Source organism: Zootoca vivipara, chromosome 8, assembly GCF_965207765.1.
Source record: "Zootoca vivipara chromosome 8, rZooViv2.hap1.1, whole genome shotgun sequence".
NCBI classification, from domain to species: Eukaryota; Metazoa; Chordata; class Lepidosauria; order Squamata; family Lacertidae; genus Zootoca; species Zootoca vivipara.
In genome coordinates this window covers 63,865,782-63,893,661 of record NC_142591.1, presented here as the reverse complement: position 1 = coordinate 63,893,661, position 27,880 = coordinate 63,865,782, and the positions used below count along the sequence as shown (strand labels likewise).

General features: G+C 45.2%; 1 protein-coding gene and 1 long non-coding RNA gene across 4 annotated transcripts in view; one reads left to right on the top strand and one right to left on the bottom strand.

Annotated features, from left to right (window-relative positions):
* LOC148684876 (uncharacterized) overlaps window positions 1-16,742 on the bottom strand; it is an 18,600-nt gene extending 1,858 nt beyond the window's left edge. Inside the window, exons 1-2 of the long non-coding RNA XR_015951546.1 lie at window positions 16,605-16,742; window positions 542-572 (exon numbers count right to left, since the gene is read on the bottom strand). This is a non-coding gene — a long non-coding RNA (uncharacterized LOC148684876). The remainder of the gene's footprint in view (window positions 1-541; window positions 573-16,604) is intronic.
* TP53INP1 (tumor protein p53 inducible nuclear protein 1) lies at window positions 16,256-27,880 on the top strand. 3 transcript variants are annotated; one of them, XM_035124518.3, is made up of 4 exons: window positions 16,256-16,367; window positions 21,834-22,112; window positions 23,233-23,653; window positions 25,503-27,880. In XM_035124518.3, the coding sequence occupies exons 2-4, from the start codon at window positions 22,001-22,003 to the stop codon at window positions 25,750-25,752; spliced, it is 783 nt and encodes a 260-aa protein (XP_034980409.2). In that variant the 5' UTR covers window positions 16,256-16,367; window positions 21,834-22,000; the 3' UTR covers window positions 25,753-27,880. The 3 variants fall into 3 exon arrangements, with proteins under 3 accessions (XP_034980409.2, XP_034980410.2, XP_034980412.2); XM_035124519.3 differs by having other exon boundaries at window positions 16,256-16,401; XM_035124521.3 differs by having other exon boundaries at window positions 16,256-18,025.

Genomic DNA, 27,880 nt, shown 5'->3' with positions numbered 1-27,880 from the left:
AGTTTGTGGAAAGGAAGTTTCCTATTCCTTCTTTGCCTCAACAGCCAAATCATGGATAAATGAATAAACTCTCCTAGGGAGGAGAGATGGCATCACAGTGAAGCAGCAATACAGTCCCTTAGCTTATTGATGACCAGGCAGGTGAAGTGGGAAAAGGCCTATCCATTTGTCTCTATGGCAACAGGGCAACCTCTTTGGACATGCAAATGGCAGGACTTAACTGGTCAGCTAAGACCACTGCCTTAACAAAGGATCTAGTCGGATTGGTTCACCAGGTTTCCTCTTGTAGATTCTAACAGTCACAGGATCACAGTGTTGGAAAGAACCCACAGGTATCATCTGCACTGCCCACAACCTATTTAAAATACGTTTTAATATGATTTATAAATATACATACTGTACCACAGTTAAGTTTAGAAATTACTGTATCAGGGTGGTTCACATGATGATAACATACTGCTAAATAGGACCATAAATACAGTATAAAAGCACCAATGAAACCCTGGTGGTCTGGAGGCACCTGAAGTAATGTGAATCTTACCATTGGCAGCTGGGTCTTTTCATCCTGGCATCTGGAACAGACAAAGTATAGGTTGTGAGTATATCCAGGAAGAATTGTGTTTATTTACTTTTCTGTAGGTTCAAACTGAGTGATCTTCCCAAAGATCATTCCAAAATGATCTTCCAAAAACAAAAACAAAAAAATCTTCACGACAGCTGAATTTTTATTTCTTTAAAATGTGTGTTTAACAGCGCAACTGTATACACACACACACAAAAAAAAAGTAAGCACCATTGAACACAACTGACTGCAAGCCTACAATATGCATGTAGAGAGAAACTTCTTTCCAATGCATGTGTTCAAGAGAGAGACTCGAGTCTAGGCTGTGAATGATTGTTTATTCCAGTTCACTGACTTGGGCTATACACAGGAAAAGAAAATCCCATCAGCCTCCCTATGCTATGTTTATATGAGTGTGTGTATACAACGACTATTTCCCAATCTGACTGGGAATCTGCCAAAACTATTAGGTATTCAGTGCTGTTTTTTAAATTTATTTTATAAAATTTAAATACTGCATGATTGGTTTTTTTTAAATAAAAAACCCCACCTCAAAGCAGTTTACAGAAAGAACATATAGGACATCTGCTGAACCAGAAAAGATGGGAAAGCATCACAATTCCCATAATGTATTCTGGCCTACCTAAAAAAAAATACAGAATTCTTCTGCAACCTCTTTTGTGTGGGAAAAGCATGATATTTTATAGCCTCACATCTAGAGAAAGTGCCAAACCAGTTGGCTGAAATCTTTGAGGTTTGCAACAGTCCTAGCATGTACAGTGAATAGTCTGTGTTTTCACCATAGTAAATTATGTTCCCAAACTTTTTACCTTTCTTCGTAACAAGGCCACAACGTGCATGTATTAAGAATAGCGTACAATGTGTGTACTATGAACTACCATTCTGGATGCAACTGATCCATGCACACTGTACATAAGCCTGTGATTAGAATTTTGTGGGTTGTTGCTGCTAGTGGGGTTGTTTTTTTAAAAAAACAACAACAACCACAACTGTTTTATCAAAATGTTAAAAGTCTATTGTAGTCAACTTGTAAACACATCAATTGTGCACAAAAGAGATGCAGCAGGGGGGAAAAATAATCCTTTAAGCAGCTGGTTATCTTGGTTTAGATTTGGAACACTGCAAACTGTTTTAAACATGCAAGTCTAAAATGTGGTTTGTCTGCTTGGCTGGGTGTGGGGGAAACAGCTGGATCTAAATAGAAACTCCCACCTGGGCATACACAACTTTTAGTATCCACAATAAGAGTTTTCTGGCCATTTCAATTTGTCAGTGTTTATTCTGGGCACCCAAGCTAAAAAGTCTTCGAATCCTCTTGGACCATATCTATTTTTCTTCTCTTCCCCCACCCATTTTTAGAATGCATATAAAGGCAGAGAATGAATCCACAGGAGGATTTTGGATTTGTTCAGGCATTACTTTCCTCTTGCATGGAAGCCATCTGTATAGAAAATAATTCAAACATGTTTTTGTCTGAAGGGCAACTTAAGTACATGAATTAAGAAGTCACCAAGCATCATCAAGTTAATTTATAAGCCACTTTTCCAACTGGTGATGCTCAAAGCAGCTCACAAGAACCGTAAACCAATCAATAATATATAGGTACGAGAAAAACAGCTGTAAACATATCAAACACATTTCACAGAAATAGTGTTTGGTATCCACATGAGCAATATCGCAAAAGCATTCATGTTAAGGTACATTCGGCAACTGGAGTCTGTGTGCTTAGTTATTATTTAGAGTGAGCTAGACCAAACTGATTGAACTAGTAGACATATGAGTTTCTTGGCTCATTTTAGGCAATCAATCAATCAATCACTTTATTTCAGCTTTAAGCTCGTAGACAGACAAAGACAAGAACAAATACACGGACAAATTGGATTAAGAATTACTAACAATAAAAGACTTAATAGGTATACAAAATTAAATATGAATATAATAAGGAAATTTCAATTTCCATACAGCAATCCATTACGTCTCTTGTATGACAAAACAGAAGTTAAAAATTTTCCCATTTGTAAAGTTACAAACGGATCTATATCTTGCAATAAAAAGGCAAGATGAAAATCTGCCGGCTGCCCAGGAAATTTTTGGATTAATAGTAGCAATAAATTATTCCGGACAGCACAATATAAAGGACATATCAACACTACTGTATGTGCTGAAGGGTTTCAATCAAACGATTATCACAGGAACATAAAACCGAAACTTGGCCCCTAGAGAATCTATGAAAAAGGGAATTTGAAGGGAAAACATTAAAACGCGCTTTAATAAAAGCAAAACGATGAATGGCAATAGGAAGAGATGATAAGTAAGATGGCACATAATTTGGAGGAGTAACGCCTAAATGCCATGGGAAGCATGACCCCCCCCCCCAAGCATAAGATTGCGTTGCAATCTCTATATCTCTATATCGTCCAATCTTTGATTGATAATTTTTTTAGCTATGGTAAGATCGTAATTCAAGGATTCTAAGGCTGAGATTCCGATAAGTGAAAGTTTAGCATGGATCTTGCTGGGGAGCAGGGTTGACTGAGGGACTCTATTGCAGTCAACCACTTTTTTGAGTGTTTGGCACCTCCTGTTTGTGCCTAAGCGGATTGGCTTGCCAGTGGCTGCTAGCCTGTGTTAGTGGAGACCATCCCAAGACATTGGGAGGAGTTGGCCCTCTGAGTTGGCCCAGAGTGACTCTGGGAACAGCTATTTTACTCCAAGCCTGTTAGTGAGAAAACCAGGGGTGAGCATCTGAACAGAACAGGGCTGATGGGGGATTGTCTGTCTGTCAGGGCCGGCCCTACGTATAGGCTGGGTGGCGCAGGGCACCATGGCGCCGGCCTGCCAGGAGGGCGCCGGGAGCAGCTGCGCGCTGCGCCCACCCGCCCACCGCGCTGGGAAACGGGATGGGAGGGCGCCGTTTACCTTCCCGCTGTAGCGGTACCTATTTATCTACTTGCACTTTGACGTGCTTTCGAACTGCTAGGTTGGCAGGAGCAGGGACCAAGCAACGGGAGTTCACCCCATCGCGGCGATTCGAACCGCCGACCTTCTAATCGGCAAGCCCCAGGCTCTGTGGTTTAACCCACAGCGCCACCTGCATCCTTGCAAAGAGCAGTATGTTAGTACAATTACTCACAAAGTGGTCATGTAAGGTACCCTTCCTTTGTTGCAGAGATAGCTCTCTCTCTCTCTCTCTAGCCCAGCTCACTCTCCTCCCAGCTGTGGAATGTGCTTGCATGGAAATTCCCTGAGCTATTAAGGAGCCCTGGAATTTATCTTCTTTCTCTGAAAGTGGAGTGATCTGTTTAATAAACTTGACAACTTACCCAATGAATAGCAGAGACTAAAGGGTGGGTGAAGAAAGTAGAACAGGGGTTCCCAACAAAATTTTCTCGAGGACCCCTCATCGAGCCGCTATTGTGACAAGGACCCCCATTAATTGACTTACTTGCTTGAACATCAAATGCATTATCTTCCTCTTCATCTGTAGGCCTTTGTCGTTTTAACGAACCACTTTTTAACCAACGGTCCATTTTTAACTACGCGAACTGTAGCTTCCACGAAAAACAACACTTTGTTTACAAACACTACTGTTTTGCAAAGAGGCAGCATGCACCAGGGGGGAGGGAGAGGAATGGAGAAGACAGGGTACCTGCGCAGTAGCGCACAAATGAAGCCGACGCGCGCAAAGCATCTTGGGGAGGTGAGCGTTAGTAGAATGCGCGCGCTGCCTCTTTGCAAAACAGTAGTGTTTGTAAAGCGCCACCTAACGGCATACAGCAGAACTACTGCCTCTATCTAATTCTAGTTTTGCGCTAGACTCTGCTCATGCAAAACAAAAAAAATCTGTTATCATACGAAATAAATTTAATATATTTTTTATTCTAATAGCATCTTGCGGACCCCTCTGGCATAGCTCGCGGACCCCTGGGGGTCCCCGGACCACCTGTTGGGAACCACTGAAGTAGAAAGTAGGGAGCCAACCATAACATACTGACTCTAATGTGGTGGTTGTTTTCATTCACATGAGGCACTAAGAAGCTTTGTTTGCCCCACATGTGATTGCTGTTAATGAAGAAGAAAAACAGGTGCAGGCCTGATGTGGGCACCTGCCATCCTTAAGTAGCAAGCCCCACCAGAGCTGACACCTGCCTGCCCCAGAGCTCCCCATTTCACACTACTGTACTGAGTTGGCTAGACTCTATTAAGTTCCCTGCAATAGCATTACTGATGTTCCTGGGCATTGTGGGAATTTCAAACAGCAACTCATAGCCCTCTGCCCCAGTTTGGAGTACTGTTGTTGCCACTGTCAGATAAGCCAAGTGTAATACGGGGCTCACCAGAGCGCACTTTACATGGGGCCTGCGCAAAGCTGGAGCTGGTCCAATAAGTGATACATTTTTTTGTCAACATTAAGACCAATTAGGGGAATAGAATCCAAACTTTGTGTATGAAAGTTCCCTGGGTGCTGAAATTCTGTGTTGTCCAGGAACAATCACAATGCTTTTGGCATTATTTTAGCTTGTGTGAGTTCTCTGGCTAAACTAGCATTAAGCACAGGTCCAAAAGCTGCCTCTGCTGTCCAGGAAGGATTTGTGGGAGAGCACCCTGCAAGACTTCAATTGCAAAATGCTTCTGTCACAATGTATTGATTCCTACTAAAGGCATGGAAAATAACCCTATTGCATTATGGGTTCAAGCCTTAGTTCCATTATTATCTCCAGTAAAAACTTGAATGACAGCCTGCCGACTAGAGATTTATAGGTGCAAACCATTTGTCTTTAGCGGTGCAGTCAGATTGCTTTGCTCGCTTATTAGTCTTGACAGCTCCACTGTGGTGGGCCATAAGTCATTCCCAGATCAATTGTAGACAATGAATGGATTGGAAGCCGTCTAGGGTCAGCATGCCAGCCCAATTGACCAGCTATTATTTGATTGCACTATATTGTCAAATTTTCCATACAGTCAAGAGTGCCCTTCTGTAAATGCATTTCTTTCTTGACTGAGTCGTGGGGCTGTTCAGAATTCCAAAGGCTACCTCACTATAGGCTGGAGAGGTTTCAAGGCAGGGAAGGGAAATCTTATGGCTGGCTCCAGCTCTCGGAATGTGGCTCTTCTAGAACTTGTACGGATTCCTTGAACAAATTAATGTTCAAGCATATACAGTACGCAGTTTCACTGCATTAGTGGTTATAGTGGAAGGGAATGCAGAGGAGTGCAGCTCTCAGATGTTTTTAGAGCAAGGAGTGGTGATGTCATCGGCTGGAGTGCCAGGTTAATCTATAGACTCTCCTTGCTCTGACAAGTGAATGAGGCATTCAGGTTTTGCTTTAATTGCATGGAGAAAGTCTGAGAATAAGGTCACTTCCAGATAACCTGTTTATTGAGCATTCACCCTGATTTGTTTGAACAAAGTTCGTGGGGAGGTTATGCAACATCTAATTGTTTATTGAACAATTGTTCTGATTTATTTGTGGGGAATTTACACGACAAGCCATTGTTACCCACCATTTCCAGCGCATTTTCCCATCAGTTTTCATATTGCAAAAAAATATATATATGGGGGGGGGAGGGTTGGAAGAAGTTTGTTGCACAAAAAACAACAAACAAACAAACAAACAAACAGCATCAAGCCCACTTTAACTGTGTGAGCTGAATCTTCTGGTATGAAATTGCATTCTGTCTGAAAAATAGTGACAATCAAGCAGCCTAAGAAAAATAATCAAGGTTTGGGGTGGGTGGGTTAGGTCCTCCTTAATGGTCACAGTTTAAATGGTAACACTTATTTGTATATCTAATGAAAAGCCAAGGGTTGCATTTCACCTGCCTGAGGATCTCTTGTTAAAACTCAGTGTGGTTTACAAGACAAACGTATGCAGCCAAAAGAAAGTGCCACTGAATGCAATTGAGTGTATTCCCAGGAAATGGCTACTAGTCATGATAGCTCCAGTATGTTCTACCTCCACTGCTGGTTATCTCTTGTGGGCAGAGTGCTGTTGCACTCATGTCCTGCTTGTGGGCTTCCTACGGGCATCTGATCAGCTGCTGTGACTAGATGGACCATTAGCCTCATCTAGCTGGCTTGTTCATATGAAACTATCCATCAGGATTGCAGTCACGCCAGCCCTTATAGATTTGGCATTATGTTATCTACTGCTGTTCTTTTTGGGTGGGGTTGATGGACCTGCATTTTATACTTTCCATGGGATTGTGGCTATGAATGCTGAAATGATGAGCTCCCGCAGGCAGCTCAAAAATTTCCACTACACAACTTTGCATTACATAGATTTTCAGTTTGGACAGAACAGTTATTTCCAGTTTGACCCCTCCAAAAAACCCCTTCTGTACTGGCAAATTTTGACAGACAGACAAGAGAGAGTTGATCTTGTCATTCCAGAAGTACAAGTTGTGACCTCCCCAGGTGTATTCCCTGAAATACCAGACATAGTGCAAACCTTAACTACTATGCAGCCGCTGGAAATCAAGTAACACCAGCCAGACATAAAATAAAATAAATCCACTCCTGTCTTGCAGGGCAAAATTCCCTGTCTCAGTAATGTTGGTTTCCGTCATCACATATTAACTTAAGTTGATCAGAAAAGGCATTGGCTACAAGGGGTGTAGTTCAGTGGCAGAATATATCCTTTGTATGCAAAAAGTCCAAGGTTCAATCCCTGACATTTTCCATTAAGTGTAGGAAAAACTCTGAAACACTGCTGATCTGCTGCCAGTCTGTGTGGATGACACTGAGCTAGCTGGGCCAACAGTCCAACTTAATTTGGTAGCTTCGTATGGTCATAAAATCCACCTTCAGGCAGCCATCTTCTGCCATGCCTTCCCCTCTTTGCCTCTTTGAATATGACTTGATAAGGATTCACGTGAGCCTCAGTCTCTATACTTTAGAACAAAATCTCTGCCCTTTTTGCATCAGGGAACGACACACAGCTGGGCATTCTTTATATATTATACAAATTAAATACATCTGCATTTTTCTTGCTTTATCATAATTCAGTTTGCATCAGGGAATGACACACAGCTGGGCATTTTCTATACAGTGGTACCTCTGGTTACGAACTTAATTCATTCCAGAGGTCCGTTCTTAACCTGAAACTGTTCTAAACCTGAGGTGCGCTTTCACTAATGGGGCCTCCCACTGCCGCCGCACCATTCCTGTTCTCGTCCTGGGGCAAAGTTCTTAACCCAAGGTACTACTTCCGGGTTAGCAGAGTTTGTAACCTGAAGTGTCTGTAACCCGAAGTGCTTGTAACCCAAGGTACCACTGTATATTATACAAATTAAATACACTTGCATTTTTCTTGCTTTATCATAATTCAGTTTGCTTCTGTTTATCCTGGAAAGGGGTCAAAAGAGATGCAGAATTCGAAAGCCCCACCTTCTCACCATCAGAAGTCATGTCCAGACATGTTGCATGTTTTTCTCTCGCCTTCTCTCAGAGATTATAAATTTATACATGGAGTCTGTATGGGGCATTTTCAAATGAGAACATTGAAATGATACATGCTGAGAGACCTAAAACACTTTTATCTCAGTGTGGGTCCAATATATTTCACTGCCTAAAGTCAAGTAGGAAATGGCGTGTCCTCCCTTCCAGGTCAAGTTGCACAAAATTGGGCTTAAAATAATATTTTATTCTAGATCAGTAGGTAGAGCATATATAATCCACACTAGTGTGCTGCTTGTTTTCTCTACCTATATGGTCCCCCAAACCCAAATCACTGAGGTGGAGCCATAGGTCAATATCTGTACTGCATATTCTATGGGTTTATGCATGCTTTGTTCCACCCTCTGTTCTTTTTGGAGAGGGGGCACCACATTTACCCATGAGGAATTTCTGCTGCCAGCCCCTAGCATCTGCTTTCTAAGATGGCTGCTGCATTTGCCTAATGGTAGGACTGGCTCTAGTTAACCTTGAGGAGACACATACCATTTATTTATTGGCGCACAGGCTGACAACCCCTTTTCTGAGGCAATTGCATTCTGATGGACATACTGGTTCCTCAGAGCACCGTTTACCCTCTTGAGTCATCCATTAAGTCTCACTGGACATTTTCCCAGTGAGGACCTGCTGAGGTAATTTCTAATGATTCGAACATTGGCACCAGAGGTCTGCTGAAGTAATCCTACTAAAAATGGGATGGATCATTGCAATCTGTGAATTTAGAGCTCCAGCAAACTCTGCATGTCAATGAAGTCACATTCTGTTCACATGGCCACTTTTAACAGGAAGGAAGCCAAAATATTTGAATTGGATCCCCTCTATGCCCATATCAAGCTGGGTAATGGTAGCTATCCCCTTTCTCCTTAGCAAGTTGGGGGTATCAACCTGCTACAATTACACAGGAAATGTTTAACTGCACTAAATCCAGACATCCTGGTTTCCAAGTTGACTCCTTGGTAATTGCCTAATCCACCACACTTAAAGGGCAATACTGTATGCAAATACCCCTGTAGCCAAAAACTTAATGTTATGTACACAGTGGAAAGCTCAGATCATTATCTCCTTTATTTCCCAATACGTATGGTATATTATGAAATGAGAGAGAAATAGATGTCTGGACTGCTGATTCATGTCCATGATGAGGACGTGCCAATAACGTGTGTCTTCTGTACGATTTGGATAAACATGTTGCCTTTAGAATGATAAAGCTCACAGCAGCATCAGAAAATATTATCCCGCGGTTTGTGCCCATGAATATGAAGAATTGAATGTGAACCTACCAGAAGGCTGGAACATGGGGAAGGCTGGGCTTTATCCAGGAAACTGCTTTACTTGCCAGCCACAATAATGCTCTCTGGATATTGCAACCACCATAAAGGTGGGAGGCCAAGGGGTGGGGGACACAGGGTGGGACAGAACTCAGGCCACGTGGGGCATGCTCAGCAGTAGATCCTGGAGCAGACCTAGGCAGTGGGGCACAGCAGGGGCATAGCAAGGTGACAGAAAGCAGTAGGAGAGATTTCTGTGGTGCCTGGGGGGGTCAGCTGGTGGCATGTGTACTGGATGGGCCTGAGGCCAGAGTACACAAACAGCATGATGGGTCACAGGGGAGAACTGGGGCAGGTAGCATCACAGCCCAAAGATCTCCACAGCAATATGGACATGGGGCAGTGCCAGAAAGGCACGGTCTCCGCATTGTCTCCTCTGGCTCACCCCCTGCCAGTCCCAACAATGTCCATATTTACGGGTAGCTGCCACAGCAACACCATGTTGAGCAGATGGCACAAGCCATTGTCACCTTCTTAGAGAAGCGGGCCATGTGCCACCACTAGCCCAGTGTCACAGAGGCAGCAGAACCACATAGTGAATGTTAAACAGTGTGCCCTGTTGGAGCAGTCCATGTAGTCAGGGAATGAGCTCCCGACTGAACTTAGGTAAGCGCCTTGGCCTCTTGCTCTTAGGCAGCTATTAAAACTTTACAATGAGTAATGTGATGCTGTGGAACTCTCCTTTCCCTTTCCCTGCACCATTTCCTGCAGTATGTATATTTTTAAATGGTGAGGAGCCTAGCTCTGTTGTAGAGCACGTGCTTGGAAGGTCCTGGGTCTTATCCTGGCGTCTCCAGTTCAAAGGATCAGGTAGCAGGTTATGGGAAAGTCCTGTAACCCGAGACCGCCCAACAGCAGCTGCCCATTAGGAGACAATACTGGGCTAGATGGATAAATATTCTGCTCTTGTATAAGGCCACTTGCTGCGTTCCAAAAATGCTGCCCTTCTGCTAGCTGCTGTTTTATTATTATGTTTCATTGAACTTCAAACCACTCCCTTTGTGTGTTCTAGCCTATTTCTGCATCAACAGCAAACTACTTTGCATTCTTTTGACAAGGGCAGGTGTGGTCAAGAGCAGAGCTGCTTTTTTATTTTTGTGGTGTGAATGTCATCACTTATTTGCATGTCGTGCAAGGTTGTTGGGATTTTTTAAGCGGAGGTGGTGGTGGTGGAGTTGTCCAAAAGATTGCGCACTATCAATGTGTCAGTCTGTCTTTTCAAGGGTAATCATCCACAAATAGGCAGGAAGAAAGGGACTGGAGAATGCACATATTGGAGCAGACTGTAGAGATGTGCATGCGCAGGGTATAAGACTGTACACACCCCATACATTGAAACCACATGGGTTCCGCCAAAGAATCCTGGAAACTGTAGATTACAGAGCTACAAATGTCAGCACCCTTAACAATTTAGGCCCCAACAGTTTAGGCCTTGGGGAAAGTAATGTGCTTTAGATGTATAATACCTGCTAGTGTGCCTCACTAGAGCTAGACACACTGGCTAAAGTCGCCTGGATTGCATTTTGAGACTCATACCCATCTTGGAATCTAAGACTTGTGAACCAAGAGGCTGCTAATATTGCCACCATAAGAGTGGGGGGACGCGGGTGGCGCTGTGGGTTAAACCACAGAGCCTAGGGCTTGCCAATCAGAAGGTTTGGCGGTTCGAATCCCTGCGACAGGGTGAGCTCCCGTTGCTCGGTCCCTGCTCCTGCCAACCTAGCAGTTCGAAAGCACGTCAAAGTGCAAGTAGATAAATAGGTACCGCTACAGCGGGAAGGTAAACGGCGTTTCCGTGTGCTGCTCTGGTTCGCCAGAAGCGGCTTAGTCATGCTGGCCACATGACCTGGAAGCTGTACGCCGGCTCCCTCGGCCATTAACGCGAGATGAGCGCCACAACCCCAGAGTCGGTTGCGACTGGACCTAATGGTCAGGGGTCCCTATACCTTTACCTTTAAGAGCAGAGTGGAGTCCCTTAGGCAGCTGGATGGCGCCTTGTACACCTTCTTCCAGCAACTCCTGTGGCTAAGCTGGTGTCAAACACATTGTTCTGCTTTCCTCTGGACCACATCAGTGAGGCCAAGGGGGTCTTGTCGTCTGGGCAGCCCAGGACCTCCCTATGCACTGCCCAAGCTTGTGCCCTAGGGCAGTCACTCCAGTGCTGATGACGCAGCTCTTTGACTTCACCCCGGGACGTGCACTCCGTTGTCTCTCGAGACAGACGGATGCCAACATGGTTGATGCCAATGTCAATGATCTCCTGTTATTAATAAAGGGACTGGAAATGGTTCTAATTTCCTGACATACAATAAAACAAGAAATAAATATATGTATGGATTGTTGATAGCAGAGGCAAATATGAAGAAAGAACTGCGGAGCTGCAGAGACCTAAAGGCAAAATCTCAAGTTTCCAGGTCAGGTCATTTCTTAAACTGAACTTCCTTTTAAAATGTGGTGTTTAATCTTAGTTTGTTCCTGCCAGCAAAACTGCAACACCTCCTAAATGCTTTGTCCTATATTTGTTCCTGTCTTCTTCAGTACCACTCAAAAAAGATTTTCCAGTTCAGCATTCAAGTAGGTCACTGTGACACCAGGTAAAGTTAAGAGAACACTGTTACTACATTGGAATAGAAACGGAGATTCAGCCTTAAGTGATGTAGCAGTTACTACTACTGCTGCTACAGCTGAGTAAAGGCTGCATTCCCCTATAATACTTACTTGGGAGTAAGTCCCATTGAATTCAGTTGGATTTGTGTCTGAGTAAGCATGCGGAGATGTGGGTGGTGCTGTGGGTTAAACCACAGAGCCTAGGGCTTGTCAATCAGAAGGTCGGCAGTTCGAATCCCCGTGATGGGGTGAGCTCCCATTATTTGGTCCCAGCTCCTGCCAACCTAGCAGTTTGGAAGCATGCAGTGCAAGTAGATAAATAGGTACCGCTCCAGCGGGAAGGTAAGCAGCATTTCCGTATGCTGCTCTGGTTCACCAGAAGCAGCTTAGTCATGCTGGCCACATGACCCGGAAGCTATACGCCAGCTCCCTTGGCCAGTAAATCAAGATGAGTGCCGCAACCCCAGAGTTGTCCGTGACTGGACCTAATGGTCAGGGGTCCCTTTACCTTTACCTTTAAGCATGCATAGAATCAGGCTGCCCATCTACTATGACACTGGTTTTCATCTACTATGACACTGGTGTGCCGTGGCACCCTGGGGTGCCTTGAATGATGGTCAGGAGTGCCACAGACAACACTGGCCTCTGTCCCTCTTTTCTTCCCTTCCTCCTCTGATGCGGTCTTGCGTCTCTGCCTTCCAAAGGCTTGCACAGCTGTTTGCTGCAGCAGCCCTGGCTACAAGCTCCGCAGGCAAATGGTGGCTCTGGGGCTGGCCAGAAGGTACTGGTTGCCAGGAGCTGAAGCGGCCTTGGGGTAAGCAAGCAAGCAGGCAAGGGAGCCGAGCCAGCCAGTGCGTCAGCCCTTGCTGTTGGGAATGGAGAGACAAGTGTGAGGCCAGGCAGGCACTGTGTTGGCCTTTCTTCTGCTTGCTGTGTTCAAGGCCTGCCTGGAAACTGAGTCTCTTTCCACCTTGCAGACCCAGCAGTGCCTGCTGCTGCCTCCCAAGGTAAGGTGTTGGCCTCATGTTTACCTTTGGCCAGTCTCTGTTGGGCCACTAAGACTGGGGGATCCTCTTCCCAGACCCCTGTGGGGCAGTGTGAGAAGGCACCTTTCTTTGGGGCAGTGGGGGGGGAGGCAGCTCAGAGACCAGGGGCGGCAGGTTATCTGACCTATTTACAAAAGGTGTTCTATAATATTTACCCTCACAGCACCCCTGTAAGGTAGGAGGAGCTGAAAGCTGGCGGCTTACCACTCAGGGTAACCAAGGTTTTGGCTAACCAAGGATTTGGTGTGATGTCTCCTATGCCCTGCATCCTCTCTACTGTATAACAACAGCTCACAGGGAGCAGGGAGGGGTTCACAGATTGATTAGATGCAATTTGGTCTAATTAAGTCACTACATCACCTCACAGGACCCACCAAACCTGTTTCTCTGGCCAGTCAGATAGAACATGCAAGGTTTCCTGAAGGGAAAAAAAAGGCAGCAGTTATGTTTGGGCCTAAAGATTCCCTTTTGGAGCTGCTCTAGATTTTGCATGCTTTGGATGTTGTTGTTGTTTTGCAGATGTGGGATGAATTTCTACATCTGCACCAGCCACATATAATGCAAGCTGAAAAGCCACAAATCACATCATTGCCTCTGTTCTGCTGGAATAGCCTCCTTATCTCAGATATGTCTCTTCATGGTTCTCTCTCTTCCTGGACAAGAGGCTTACCAGCACAAGAGCTGGAGACTCAGAAGCTATTACATGGGAAGCTACCCAAGGGGGTGACCAGACCATCAATATTCTGCAGTAGAGAGTTAAGCGGGAGGCAGTGCAAGAAAGGAGTGCCTGGCGTGCTATGGTCCATGGGGTCACGAAGAGTCGGACACGACTAAACAACAACAACAAGAGAGTTAAGCACATACCAGAGCACTAGGTTTGTGAAATTAAAGTGGACTGAAGCACTCTATCACCCAACTGCAACAAATCCACTGGACAATATACTACCGAGTTCAACTTCTGGCAGTGCAAGGATCTCTGCTTGCACAATGAACCTTCCCTCTTCCTTTCCCCATGACCCCACGTACCCCCCCATCTGCTCTGAAAGGTTGGGGGGGGGACCCAGTACAGATTTACGGGTGTGCAGGGAGAAGGGAGGGGAGGCATTCCATTGCACAAGTAGAAATCCTTGTGCTGATGGGATGTTGTACTTAGTGCTACAGAGAGAACCCACTTTTTATTTTTACTTTTTTTAAAAAAAAAATCAGTCTTCTGTGGTTTCAAGTGATTGCAAAATGCATCGAAAACTATGGGATGAACAAAAAGACATGTAAACACCATGCAAGCAAACCAGGTAACTAACTCTAGAAAGATTGCCCTTAACTTTCCACTTTTCATGAAAGAGGAAGCAAAAACCTATATTGAGTGTCCTTATATGACCCCTTCCTTGCTTTCTCTTTCTTCCCTGCAGACTTTGGCTGCAAAGCACAAGAATTTTCTCCTGCGAGTTGCTATTTGCTTTCTTTTCAACTGGACTTCTGCAGACGTTCCTTGGTGGACTCTACTTACACAGTAATATTACTCTACATTTAAACAAAAAAAAAACCTCCTGCATCAAAATGACATGTATCAATTAGTATTATTTTATTTTCTCCTCACATCTGCATTTCTCCTCACATCTGCAAGTTGTTGCATCATAAATATAGCTCTCCTACCCAATCCTATTCCCCATCTTCAAATTGCCTCCTTTTAATTCTGAATATACGGTACTTCAATGTAATTCCCCCCCCCCCGAACTTTAATCCTCACCTCCCCTCCAAATCACAAACAGGACTCCTGTTCCACACTAGTTAGAGCCCTGAAAAGGAGTATTCCTGTTAGAGGAATTAATTAAAGCTTAATTAAAAGTTCGTTGTTTTACCAAAAGCGTGCCATCTAGGCCAGCAGAGTCTCAATGTGAGGAACTTGTTGGCATAAACCAGGCATCCCCAAACTGTGGCCCTCCAGATGTTTTGGCCTACAACTCCCATGATCCCTAGCTAACAGGACCAGTGGTCAGGGATGATGGGAATTGTAGTCCAAAACATCTGGAGGGCCGAAGTTTGGGGATGCCTGGCATAAACCAAAGTGAAAGACCTTAAGTCACAGATGAACCCAAACCGGAATGAAACAGACATGAATAAGTTTCATTCCTTGGCCACAACCCTCCTGGGTTAGAGAGGGCTTTCAAATACTAACAATGTTATCCCTGCGGGAGTGAGATGGTAGGCAACAAGAGCCAGTGTACACATCTAGGACACATGCACGAAGGAAATGCAGGCTTTTGATTTAGCACTACAGAACTCCTTTTGCGAGGGTTTGCCAAGAGATTCAGGGCCAGTCTTAACTGACAGTTCTGGGGGTCTCATTAACGGGCACCCAAATAACCCCTACTCCGTTATTTTTAACCACTGGATTTTCTGCCACAGGCATGAAAAGCATATTGTGGTATTGCTGCAAGTGGCTCGTAGAAAAACATACTTAACGTGAGGCCCTGAATAATTGGGGTGCATGGGTGTAAGTGTGTGTTCCCAATCCTTCAAGACCTTGCTCACTTCCAAATTGAGCATGCTCCTAGCATGCCCTCTCTCTCTCTTGGTCAAGAAGACAGGCTGGAAAATGGTGTGGAGACACTTGAGTGCAGGGGACTTTCCAAAGTGGTCGGGCCCTTTGGTCAGAATGACGTCTCCTCCGCTCCCTTCATGTTCCCCCGTCACCGGGGTGGGAAGTGGGTATTCTTCTGAAGACGAGAGGGTAGCAATAAAAGAGGGCTGTGCATTTCCAGGCTCTTTCCCCGCAGCTTGCCCAACTTATCTTATATTTTTCCACTTGGGCCATCCCTCTCCCTCTCCCTCCCCCACCCCTCTCCACATTTCTTTCCGCGCACCCCTTCTCCTCCTCTTCCTTCCCCAGCTCTCCTCTTATTCTCTCCTTCGCCTTGCCTTCCTTTTGTTGCCCGGGCTCGCTATTCCGGACTCTGCAGGCCGCCTCGTCTGGCTCCGCAGCTCGCAGAGACGCGTCACGTGCGTTAGTGACAGCCTGTCCCGGCGCGTCCCGGAGCACCGCGGGGCTCCCAATTGGTGCAGGCGCGGCTGTGTGGCCCGCCCCCTTTCCCTTCCTTCATGCGCCCCCTGCCAGCAGCGCGCCGCGGGGTGGGAATGGCGATGCAAAAGAGGCGGGCGGGGCGGGGCGAGGGGGCGGGCGCTGCCGATCAGCTGTTCGCCGGATTCTATAACAACAAAAGGCTCTGCAGGGAGCGGAGACTGGCCGGTGCAACAGGGCTCGGGGCGCCCGCAGGAACAGCCTCCCCGCCATCTACCTCACTCCGCCGCCGTCCAGGCTCCGGACTTGCCCGGCTGCTTTGCGGACGGTGAGTGAAGGGCTGCGGGCGTCCTTTGTACCGGGTGCGTGTGGGTGTTTTTTGGCCACAAGTGACCTTAGGCGCGATACTCTTGGCGTTGGGTGCGCGTTCCGTTTGGATGCGGCCGGGGGGGGGAAATCTGGTCTATTTTAAGAAGTAGGCAAGGGGGATTCCCATCATCTCCTCCGCCTATAAACTTTAGTATATTTATATACTTTTATCTGGCTGCGGGGCAGAATCGCTTACCCACTGGCCCTTTCCTGCGTTCCGCTTTCTGGGAAGGGTCCGTCTCGTCCCTCTGCAAAGTTGTATGCAGAGATGCGGGGAGGGGGGAGCGAATAACACCGGAGTTCATGCAGGGAGAACTAACTCTCAAAGTCTCTCTCCTCTCCTTTCCTCTTCTCTTTCCTTCTCCCCCTCCCCCCGGCCCTACTTCCTTAACGGTAAATTACTGCGCGATCCTCCTCCCAGCTTTGTCCGTTGCTCGGCAGCGCCTTCCGACAGGGCTGCTCACAAACCACTTGTGGCGTAGTTTTGCCAGCCAGCGAAGCCGCTTCCCTGGAAGCGAGCCCCGCAAAATTCAGTTCTTCCAACTTCCTGGGTAAGCCTGCTGCGGGTTTCATCTGAGACTGAGATCGTAAAAAAGAAAAGAAAAAGCGTCTTATAACTTGCTGTCCTCTCGAGTACCTTAAGGGGTGTTTTCGTTTGTTGATGGTGGTGGGGTTGTTTTATTAAAATTCGCGGAATTAACTCTTAATTTCGCGAGATCTAGCAGTCCAGCCCATAGCCCGTTAAATATAAAGTAGTAGGGTTTTTAAAAAACAAAAAACACAACACTATCCCTAACATACTAACTTGAAAGAAGAGCCCCACTGATTTCGGTGCGACTTTTGATTTCAAATAAACGGCTCCGCGTTGCAATCCTGTGAGCGCTCAGTGCCAAGTGATTTTATCCCGATGTGAGCTCGCATAGGATCGCAGCCTTCAACCTTGCTGTCGCCCGATCTGTAGGATCGGGGCTCGGGATCCCCTTTTCAATATCAAATGCGAATCGGGATCCCCGTTCCGCGCGCGCTCCTGCGGAATAATAATAATACGCAGCGGGCAAACTTTATGTACCCGCGGAGAAGGGCGGAAGCGTTTGCCCGCCTGCTCTGCGCTCTCAGTCCCCGGAGCGGAGTTTCAAACTGCTGGCGTGAGAGGCGTAGGGTGGAGTCCGGCGCCGAGTCGGGCGGGCGGAGAGTAGGGGACCTCCCTTTTCCCCCTAAAGGGCGGGGGTGAAGGTCGTCTTGCGGCCAGGGCCGTGGGGCGTGGACAGCGGGCTCTCCGGCCTTGGAGATGCCCTTTCCAAGCCAACTGCCTACGGAGCGCAGCCAATCCGCGCGCCTTGTGGATCTCCCCGCTTTCTAGCCGGCCTTGCGGTTGTAGCAACTTCCCCTCCCTTTTGTCTCTGTCCTTGCCCGCCCCCTGGAGAGGGAGTGGGGAGACTGAGGCCGTGGAGGAGCTGGGGTTGCCTGATCCGCCCAAGGGGATCGGGTTGCTTTCCCTCCGCCTTTCGCATATCCTGTTTTGTTGACAGTGCGGAGAGACCGCCCTTTCCTTGGTGTAAGGCTTCCGTCTCTTCCCGTCGGGGCGGATCTTGGACTCCGAAGTTGAGTCGGGTTCAGGTGTGTGACTAACCTCGCCGGAGCAGCCAAGCGGCGCCGCCCGGGAAGGAGGCAACTTGCGCGATCAAAACAAACCAGGAACCGGTGACTCACGGCCGCCAAGGGAGGGGAGAGGGGGGCAATCCGGGTCGGCACCCCGAGGCGTGATTGCGGCCGAGGCCCCATCCTGAAGCCCGATAGTACATGAACAGACAAGAGCAAGCTATGTGCTCTGGTAAACACACACAACCCCCCGTGCCAACTTAAATAAAATATTGGGGGGGGCAGGTAAGCCCTGCCCTACATAATTGATCACAAAATGTGGCTGGCACACACCATTTGAATGACAGTGTGTCCATCAAATTTGGGGGGCCCCTGACCCCCTCAAATATTCTATGGGGCCCCGAAGGGACCTCAGGCCTCAGCTCATAGGAGTTGGTTCCTAAGACACACACACACACACTGTGGATAAGCAGACGCACGCACACACACCTGTGGATAAGCAGTTCTGTAAGTCACTCTTTATGTAACTACAGATAGGAAGGTGCCTTTGGCAGTGGTTCCCAAATTTTACACACACACACACTGCCATAGATCACTTGAAAACTGGCAGACCACTCAAGATTTCTCTGCCTGTTTGCAGAAATTGTGATGTGTCATGCTAGATTACTATTATTCTTAATTGCAGTTTAATTGCTTCATATGGTATTACGATTTACGTTTTCCAAAATTCAGATTGCAATGCAATGCAATGTAAAAGCAGCAATAAAAAGCAATGCGGTATGGGCACAACCACAGATCCACACTGTGGACAACCTGGATGAAGCTCTGGTTCATTGACCGCAGTTTGAGACCCCAGCCCATTGGTCCACCCAGGCTCTGCACTGATTGGCAGCAGCTCCTCAGGGTTTTTAGAGGGGGATCTTTTCCAGCTTTTCCTGGAGATGCCACCAGAACAAAGCTGGGACGTTCTGCTTTTGCATGCAGCTGCCGAGCACAGACTTTATGGCTCCTCCCCACTGAGTATAGTGGGCATTCTCCTGTCCTGTGCAACTTTCCAATAGGAGTTCCTGATGCTTTGTGGGGCAAGGAAGTTAGTTGTCCCCCCCCCCCTGTGTGTTTTAAAGTTTCACAAGTATTTATTTTTCCACATAAGACGCTAGTCTTTGGCAAACTGTTCTGGACTTGCATTTGTTTTGCTTTGCAAGAACATTTCACATTTGATGCAACCTCCGAGCATTTGTCTGATGCAACCTCTGAGCATTCTGGTAGGCTTCCGAGGGCTTTTGGAGATGGTTTTGGGTGGGTGGATAGAAAATGCTTGTACGATTGCTTTTCAGCGCTTGCAGTAGGCACTTTCAAACGTCAAAGTTCTCTTTAAGACATTGCCCGCCCATGTAGGTGGAATGTGGTAGTAGAATTCTTCCATGGTAAAATTAACAATACCACTTCAAACTCCACACGGGGCAGGAATCATTTTTTAAAATCCTTCACTATGTTTATTGTAAATGTCATTAGATTTGCAATTCATTTTTCATAGCCATCTTTTCCCTGTCCTTCAACATATCTGTGTCTCCCCTTAATTGGTGTCTGTTTCTGTCTCAGTGGTAACAAAAAACAAAATGCAAATACAGTACTTTTTTTAAAAAAAGATGGCACCCTCTAATGGCAGCCTGAAATAGCACAGCCTCTTCTTTTAACTTCAATCTCCTCCATATGCCATCAGACCAAAGTTGTGCTGATTGGATTAGGGGGAGCCAGCCATTGTTCAAGCTTTTGCAACCTGTTTTCAGTTTTCATAGAGCTGCCTTTGAAAGCAGTGAAAATCAACAAGAAGAAAAGTCCTGAATGGCGCAAACAAATATTTTATCAAATGATTTACCTGTTGGCTGTTGCCTGCTGCTGCCCGACTTTGAATGAGCTATCAGAAGTGAGACGCTCAGCTTTGCGATGAGGTCTCCTCTGAGATGCATCTCACTGCCTTGAGACTGATATCATTTTGGCAGCAGACACAGACATACCTCTTTGCCCAGTCTTTGGTGGAGGGCTGAGGTGTACTGCACATTTGAATTAATGTTGCGGCTGCATATTTGGTTTTATGCTGTTTTAGTAATAGTACTGTTTCATTTTTATTTAGAATGTGCATATTTCTGCCCTGGGACTATCGGGTGAAGGGCAAACAATGCTTTACACTAAATAACCCACTCAAGACAGTGCCCCCTCTCTGAGAGACCTTGGAGAATCTGCCAGCCTGAGCATAGGCTAGATTGGGCTAGAATCTGCCCACCCATGTCTGAGAATCTCTCTACAAGGCTTTTGCTTTTGGATGTTTGGGTGGCTGCAGAGTTAAAAACTGAAGGGCTTATGGGGAAAAGGTGGAGGTGTTAACTGTTCTATTGGTGCCTTTTAATCTATTGTTCTACCAGTTTTTGTGTGAGTTTCTTACTTGGTTTCCCCTCAACATTTTAATACTGCCCATTAACAGTAACTTTGGGAAACATAGATCAGGCCTGCTGAGATTATGTAAACTGTATAATGTGCCATTACTTTCACGTATCTGGCTGTCACATGCCCTCAAAGAGGACAATTTCCATAAGCTAGTGAGATTCCCTACCTGTGCAACTGGAATCTCGCCACAGAATGCTATCCTGATAAAGTGAAGAGAGAGAGGGGGGAGGATGCTACTTTTAACTTAAAAACTGAGCTTCTGAGCCCCCTGCTGGAAACAGTGATATTGCTGATCTTTGAAACAGAGAAGGTGGTATAGAACTACAGTGGTGCCTCGCTTAACGAATGCCCTGCTTAACGAAATTTCCGCTTAATGATTTTCCGAGCGGAGCTTGCCTCGCTAGACGAATGCATTTTACGAAAAACTCGTCTAGCGAATCGCGGTTTCCCATAGGAATGCATTGAAATTCAATTAATGCGTTCCTACGGGCAAAAAAAAAAATTCGAAAAAAATTTCAATGCATTCCTATGGGATTCGCTAGACGAATTTTTCGCTATAAGAAAAGACCCGTGGAACGAATTAATTTCGTCTAGCAAGGCACCACTGTACTGGACTTTCGTTTCCATAAAGGAGCAGGAGCCAGAGCTCATCCCTAGAACACTTAATAAGAGATGAGAAGGAGGGTGATAAGTTTGCCCTTGCAGCTGAGTTGAAACCTCTCTGAAGAAGAATTTTGCATTAAGAACCAGGAGTTTCAGAGCACGGACTGTTCTTTAGATACAACCTTAAGCCCTAGCATTTCCGGGAAACTAACTACTGTTGGAGACTAGAGAGAAGGAAAGCATTCTAATTTGGTGATAGAGCACATGCTTTATATGCAGAATGTCCCGGGTTCAAACCCTGGCACCTCCAGGCAGGACTGGGGGGGCGTGCCTATGGAGCAGTGGGGGTGGCAAGCACAATATGATGGTTCAAGGGGCAGAGCTGATTACTCCTGTGAGCCTGGTTTCACCTGTATGGGCAAGTATAAAGATGAGAGAGATGAGGGGTCTTAATTGCCCTGCAATTATCTCAGATTTGCTGTAGTGGTATTGTTTTCTCTTTTTTTAAAAAAAAAATGGAACTGATGCTTTTGAAAAGCCACTGGGTGTTTTGTACCTGAAGACACAGTTGGAACCAGCTCCCCTGTAGAAATTTGAAACTGCCCTTTTATTGTGCCAGTGAATCTACTTGAAAATGGTGTCTGCAGCTCTACGTGGCTCGGTGGCAAATACAGGTTGCTGCCATGTAATGTGTGGCATGGCCCCTGAACAGTATATGTTTTCTGTGTGTGTGTGTGTCTAGCATTAAGACTTATTTTTTCTTCTATCTTTTTTGCAGGATTTTGTAGCAACCGTTTACAAAGAAAACCATGCCTCCCCATGTTCTGTGCCTAAGCAGATAAAAGTATTTGTGCACTTTAATCTTCTACCTGCGCCCTTGGCTAGTACATTGTGAAACTGTACATACGAAGACGTTCCAGCCAGAGTCTTGTTATTGCCTTAGTAATGTTCCAGAGGCTGAATAATATGTTCGTGGGAGAAATCAATAATTTGCCCAGGCAAGAGCCAGAGTTCAGCGAGAAAGAAGAGGAGGAGTGGATTCTGGTGGATTTTATCGGTAAGATCTCTGTTTCAATATAATTTCTGCATTAGGAAGCAATATTTATTTTCTGTTTACAAACATATTTTTTAAAAATTGTAGGGAATATTTCATGTTAAACATGAAATTGTGTAAGGGGGGGGGAGAATAAAAAAACAGCTTGGTCAAGCTGGGACAGTATCTTGCCCTCATCACAAGGCTTTTTCCTGGGCCAAGTTGCATATAGCCAACCAATTTCCACAACTCAATAATTTAAAAAATGGTTGATCTCTCTTCCCCCTTCTCTTGCCCCAACTTTGTTCAGCTATTGTAGACTGTAAGCCACAACCCCCACACCCTCTGGAAGGATTTGTGGGTTGGTTCAGATGCTTACCTTAGTGTAAAACAATGACCAGTTGACGTGGTTGCTATCACCAACATGCGGGTCCTTTTGGACCCAGAAGAGGAGGGTGGCGGGTGTAACAGGGCAATGCATGCTTATGCATTGGGGCTGGGATTGGAACCTCCACCCGAAATGGTCGCCACCTGTATCCTTATCCCTCTACCATGGAAGGAGAATCTTCATCCCATGTAGGGATCTGAACAGATTTTGTCATTCCTGTGTTTTTACACTGCCTATTGCACTAGTGCCCCTATTCTTGTGCTAGCAAGAAGTAGTGCTAGCACAATGGGATTTCGCCCCCATGAATGTCCACGCCGTACCCAAATCTACTCCAGGGGTTAGGGAAAACCCCAGGACACATTTTGGGAGCATGTGGGGGGGGGGAGAAAAGGGAGAATATTCCATAGCACTACTAAAAAAAATTGCACTGACAACAATAATCATAGGTGAGTACAACCACTTATTATATTTATTAGACACTTGTTACCTAAAAGGTCTCCCAAGCATCCATTAGCGGTATAAAATTGTGGATATTTTGTTCCTTTGCAAACTAAGGCTGGGGAACCTATGGCTCTCTGGGTGTTATTGGATTCCAACTCTCAGACGCGGCCAGAACAGCCAATGCTTGTGGAGTTGTAGTCCAACAACATCTTGAAAGGGGAACATATTCTTTGCACCTACTGTAAAACATCTGAACTCTGGCTGCATCAATCAACCTCGCCCATCCATCTCAATGGCTGTTGTACCTCCCAACAGACACCTGTACTAACTTCTCAATGATTGAAGAGGAGGAGGAAGAGGAGGAGGAAGAGGAAGAAGAAGAAGATATCCATAAAGCATCGCCTGTGGACAATTCACCTGTCTGCTCTTTTCTGCCTCCTTCTTTGGAATGTTTGGCTGATGCCAGTGAATCTTGCTTTATTCAGTTTGACTCGTGCCCCATGGAAGAGAGCTGGTTCATTACACCACCTCCGTGTTTCACTGCGGGTGGCTTGACCGCTCTCAAAGTGGAAACCAGCCCCTTGGAGAACCTTCTGATCGAGCATCCCAGCATGTCTGTATATGCAGTCCATAATACCCACCACAGCCTCAACAAGACGAGCTCTGGTGGTGGTAATGATGAGGAGGAGGAGGAAGAAGAAGAAGAGACAGAGCCTCGTGATATAAACAATCCTAGGTAAGATATTTGCTCCTTGATTTGTACAGAACATCAAATAATGTTCACTAGGGAGAAAATATTCCTTGAAAATTAGCACATTTTGGAATACAGTCAACTTCATCAGACGTATGAAATGTTATCCTCCGTTGGCGGTGGGGTTAGCCCAAGACACCTAGCAAAACTCCCTGTGTGCAAAAGAAGCTTTTCAAACGTGCAGAACGCCCCGCAGATCATCCCATGACTAATTTCCTTAGTATTTCCTCCTCCCCTGATTCTTCCCACTGGTACATTTCCACTATTTCTCTGTATTTGTGACACTACTCCCTCCCCCACCAAATTTCCCATTTGGTATATGCCCATCCTCTCCCCCCATGATTTTTTAATCCTTGGTACATGCAAGGATTTTCCTCTCTTCTCATTATGGTGCACCCTCCTTCCTACCCACCCCTGTCATGAATGCTCCTATTACAATTTCCTGATCTAATTTAATCAACCCTATTTCCTCTTCTGCCTTCTTCTCCTTAACTTTCTGTTTACCTTTCACAAACACACACATGCACAATGCATGTCCCCCTCTCTTTACCAAGCACAATCAGATCACACATCCCTCCCTTCCAGACCATATATGCATACATAAATCCTTCCATCCATCCTTTTGCAGGTACACACAAAGAATACTCTGCCCATCTATCTCAAGAGTACACCTTCACATGATGAAGAAAGAGTCCACCACTAGATGCATTCAGGCCACATGCATCCAGCGCCAGCCCAAAGGGGGTTCACGTACATGGAACTCAATAGCGAACATTAATCTGTGCAGGCCCTTTGCCTAAAGCAGAAGCAGGGCACAGGGTCCTCCATATATTGTAGGATTTCATCTCCCATTCACCCTAGGGAGCTTGCACTAGTAATTCTTTGGGATGGGCAAAATACGAACTGCAAGAATAAGGATCTAATCAGCATTCTTCTGTTAGCAGCTAGTTAATTTTTACAAGATGCTGGAAATATTTGGAAAATTCCACTTTAGAATATTGGTAGGATAGAACCGTGAACTGGACCCTATCTAATACAAAGTTCATGTGTTTACATAAAGGCATAAAAAAAAAATTTAACATGGTGTGATTTTATTAAATATATCACAGAAGAAACAAAGGCTTCAGTAATTCCAGCTAGGTATGGGAATATGTGGCACTTCACAGCAGCAACAGATCACCTCACACTTAAGTACGGTATTTCCCACTTCATTTGCTGAATAGTGCCAAAAAGATGAAACAGTCAAAAATATAAACAAGATTTGTTTAACCTTATTCTTTTATGTAGTAGGATAGGATAGGAAGGGTGTCTTTGTTTTAAACATTTTGTAATGCCAATCCACCATCGCAGCTTTTCTTTTAAAAATTGCCCACCCTCCCTGACCATGGGCTATGCTGGCTGTGACTGATGAGAGATGTCATCCAGCAACCTCTGAAGGGCTCCATGTTGGCTCCCTGGGACCTTTTCATTTGCCTCTCCCTCTGGACCCAACCCAAAGCACCTTTCCGAGGAGAAAAGGCAAAGGCATATGTAGAGGTCTCTTCTCCTTGCTCTCAGGAGCAGCAGCAGGGCCAGAGATCAGCAGAGACGCCCACCCACCCACCCTCCGAGACACACACACTGGGGCAAGGCAGCTGCCCAACTATGCCCACCCTTGATGCTGCCTTTAAGCAGGATTCTCAAACCCACAGGACCAGATCTTTACCACACGACAAAGAGCTACCTTTGTCCCAACCACACACTGACTTGTTTCGCCGTCACCAGAGCGTCTTGACACGCAGACCGTCAATGGTTGTGCAATAACACCTCTCTCTCCTTACGCTTTGAATTCTAGACCAGAAGCCCAAAGTGAAAGGGGTCAACAGATCCGATGCTATTTTGCAGCAGTCACTGCTCACTCAACCTTTCTCGAACAGACCAAGAGTTTTCGTCCTTCCCAGTGGATCAAAGAACACAACGAAAGACAATATCTGAACAGAAACTGCCTCCGTCGCCAAAACCTCACCAGGGGTTGCTACTCTCGGCAACTCAAGAACAACGGGTTGTTTGTTCACCAGCCTTGCCAGCGTCATTATAATTACTGAGGGCACCTTGCGTTGTTGTTTTTCCTTCTTCAAAAAAATATTATCGGTTGACTTGCTCTTTGTATTTTTCACGTGTAGGCAATGAAGGCGAGATCAATCTTAGGCTGATCAACAGTTATTTCTACACAATCACTAAAGTGTTACATTTAGGTTGTAAACCACATTGTTGTAACCGTGTGCGCCTCACAGAATGACTTTTCTACATTTTATTCATGGCTCGGAAACATATCAGTACAATAGTGTTTGTGTGATTGGGGGTTTGCTCTTTTGTTTTTTGTACATGACTTTCTAGAAACTTTTTATGACGGATGGATGGATGGATGGGCGGGTTTGTTTTTATATTGGTCCTTTTAACCAAGGCAGAGCAGGCGACACATCACTTTGTAGTCCAAATGCAGTTACAGAACTTCTCAGGGTCAGCCATACACTTGCAACGATCTGTGTATACTGTATATCCTCTTAACCTAACGTGTGTGGCCAACCTTTGACCTGCCAGGTGTTGCTGGGCCACACCTCCCATCATTCTTGGCCATTGACCAACCTCGCTGGGGCTGATGGGAGTTGCAGGTTAGCAACTTGTGGAGGGTCACAGGTCCCCCCACCCTTGCTGTTAACGTTTGAACACAGCTGTTAAAATGTGATAGACTGTATGGTATTGAACTCTGAATGACGAGAGAATTGTCTGTGGGGCAGGGGAAGAATATTGTGTGACCTGACTTCCTCCCATCAACTTCTACTTAACCTCCATTGCTCAATGTGGTTTAGCCAGCTTCCTCCACAGAGCAGGGCCTGAAGCAGGCATGCAAGTGAGGGTCATTGTGGTATGTTGGACCTTCTAGACCCAAAAGACAGCAGCAAACATTTACAATGTCTCAGGCATAAAATATAAGTATAGAGACAGATGATCACCTGACCAATACTCTCCTTCACTTGAAATACTACCAGCTTAACTAATATTTTAATGAGTTAAAAAAACAACAACCATTCTACTATAAAGTGGTCTAATTTGACCATTTAGTCCAAATAACTTAAGAAGTTTTAAGAAATATGTGGTGGCAGTCTTCATCTGTCTACAAATTAATATTTGAGTCTAATGCTTGATATCTGGAGTTCCTCAGAGCCATTTTTTCTGTTTACTTTCATACTAGGATACCAATTTCAGCCAGTTGTTCATTTTTTTAAGTTACACAAATGTTTTACCTTATTTCAGTGGTTACCCAATACTGTTAAGCTTCTTTCGGTTTCGTGGACAAACACCACAGATATATTTATAAACTCAGGAACGCTTCAGTGTTTGACTGTGGTCCTAGGTATACTTGTTTAGAGGTTTGCCTAACTGAAATAAAGTATTAGCAAATAGCTCTGTGTAGGTTCTTAGCCTTCATCTTATGTCTCCAGAAACCATTCTCCTTCCTGTTAATAGGAATATTAAAATGAAGATTACCTTGCCCACCTTATTTGTGTTAGCAAACGTTTGAAGTTAAGCTTTCTAGTTGAGATATATAAATATTCCGTACCATTATTTTACTGGATAACTTGCTAGTGATGGAAGCTTATCTTTTTTTGAGGTAGACACACAAGCTTGTTCCACAAATATATGTGCTTTTTGGTTCTTAATATTGAAAATAGTACCGTTGGGAAAGGAATGATTGCATTACATCATTATGTTTGACTCTTAATTGTCTTGCATATTTATGTTACTAGTTCTATAATGTGCCTGGAAGTCTTGGACTGTTAGAATTTTTTTGCTTTTCTAATGCTACCATGTGTTTTGTGAGTAGGTATGACTTTTTATATAGTGTATGTTGTTGTTTTTTTTAAAAAAAATTGTATTAACTTGTAAAAGTGGGGGGCTTGTGCTGTGCTGAATGGTGATTCAATAACTTTGCTTAAACTGTTTTTTCATACGTATTGTAAACAAAACTGTGCCTTTTAAAGTGATTTGTATACAGCAGACTTGAAGACTTTTAAAAAAGGGATATTTCTGTTGGGATAAATACTGTACACCAGTCTATGCATTACCAATGGCAGCTTCTTTCTAGAGACATTTTTGTTTTGTCCTTGTAGCAGTTCTTTACGTTTTCAAGGTTCTAGCACCCTGATTCTACAATATACAGTAATATCTCAA

What these genes read in the sequence shown, in the direction of transcription:
- TP53INP1 (XM_035124518.3), top strand. Translation starts at nt 22,001, where the DNA reads ATGTTCCAGAGGCTGAATAATATGTTCGTGGGAGAAATCAATAATTTG. An exon ending in GATTCTGGTGGATTTTATCG is followed by an intron (nt 22,113 to 23,232) that starts GTAAGATCTCTG and finishes ACCTCCCAACAG; the next exon opens with ACACCTGTACTAACTTCTCA. An exon ending in CGTGATATAAACAATCCTAG is followed by an intron (nt 23,654 to 25,502) that starts GTAAGATATTTG and finishes TTTGAATTCTAG; the next exon opens with ACCAGAAGCCCAAAGTGAAA.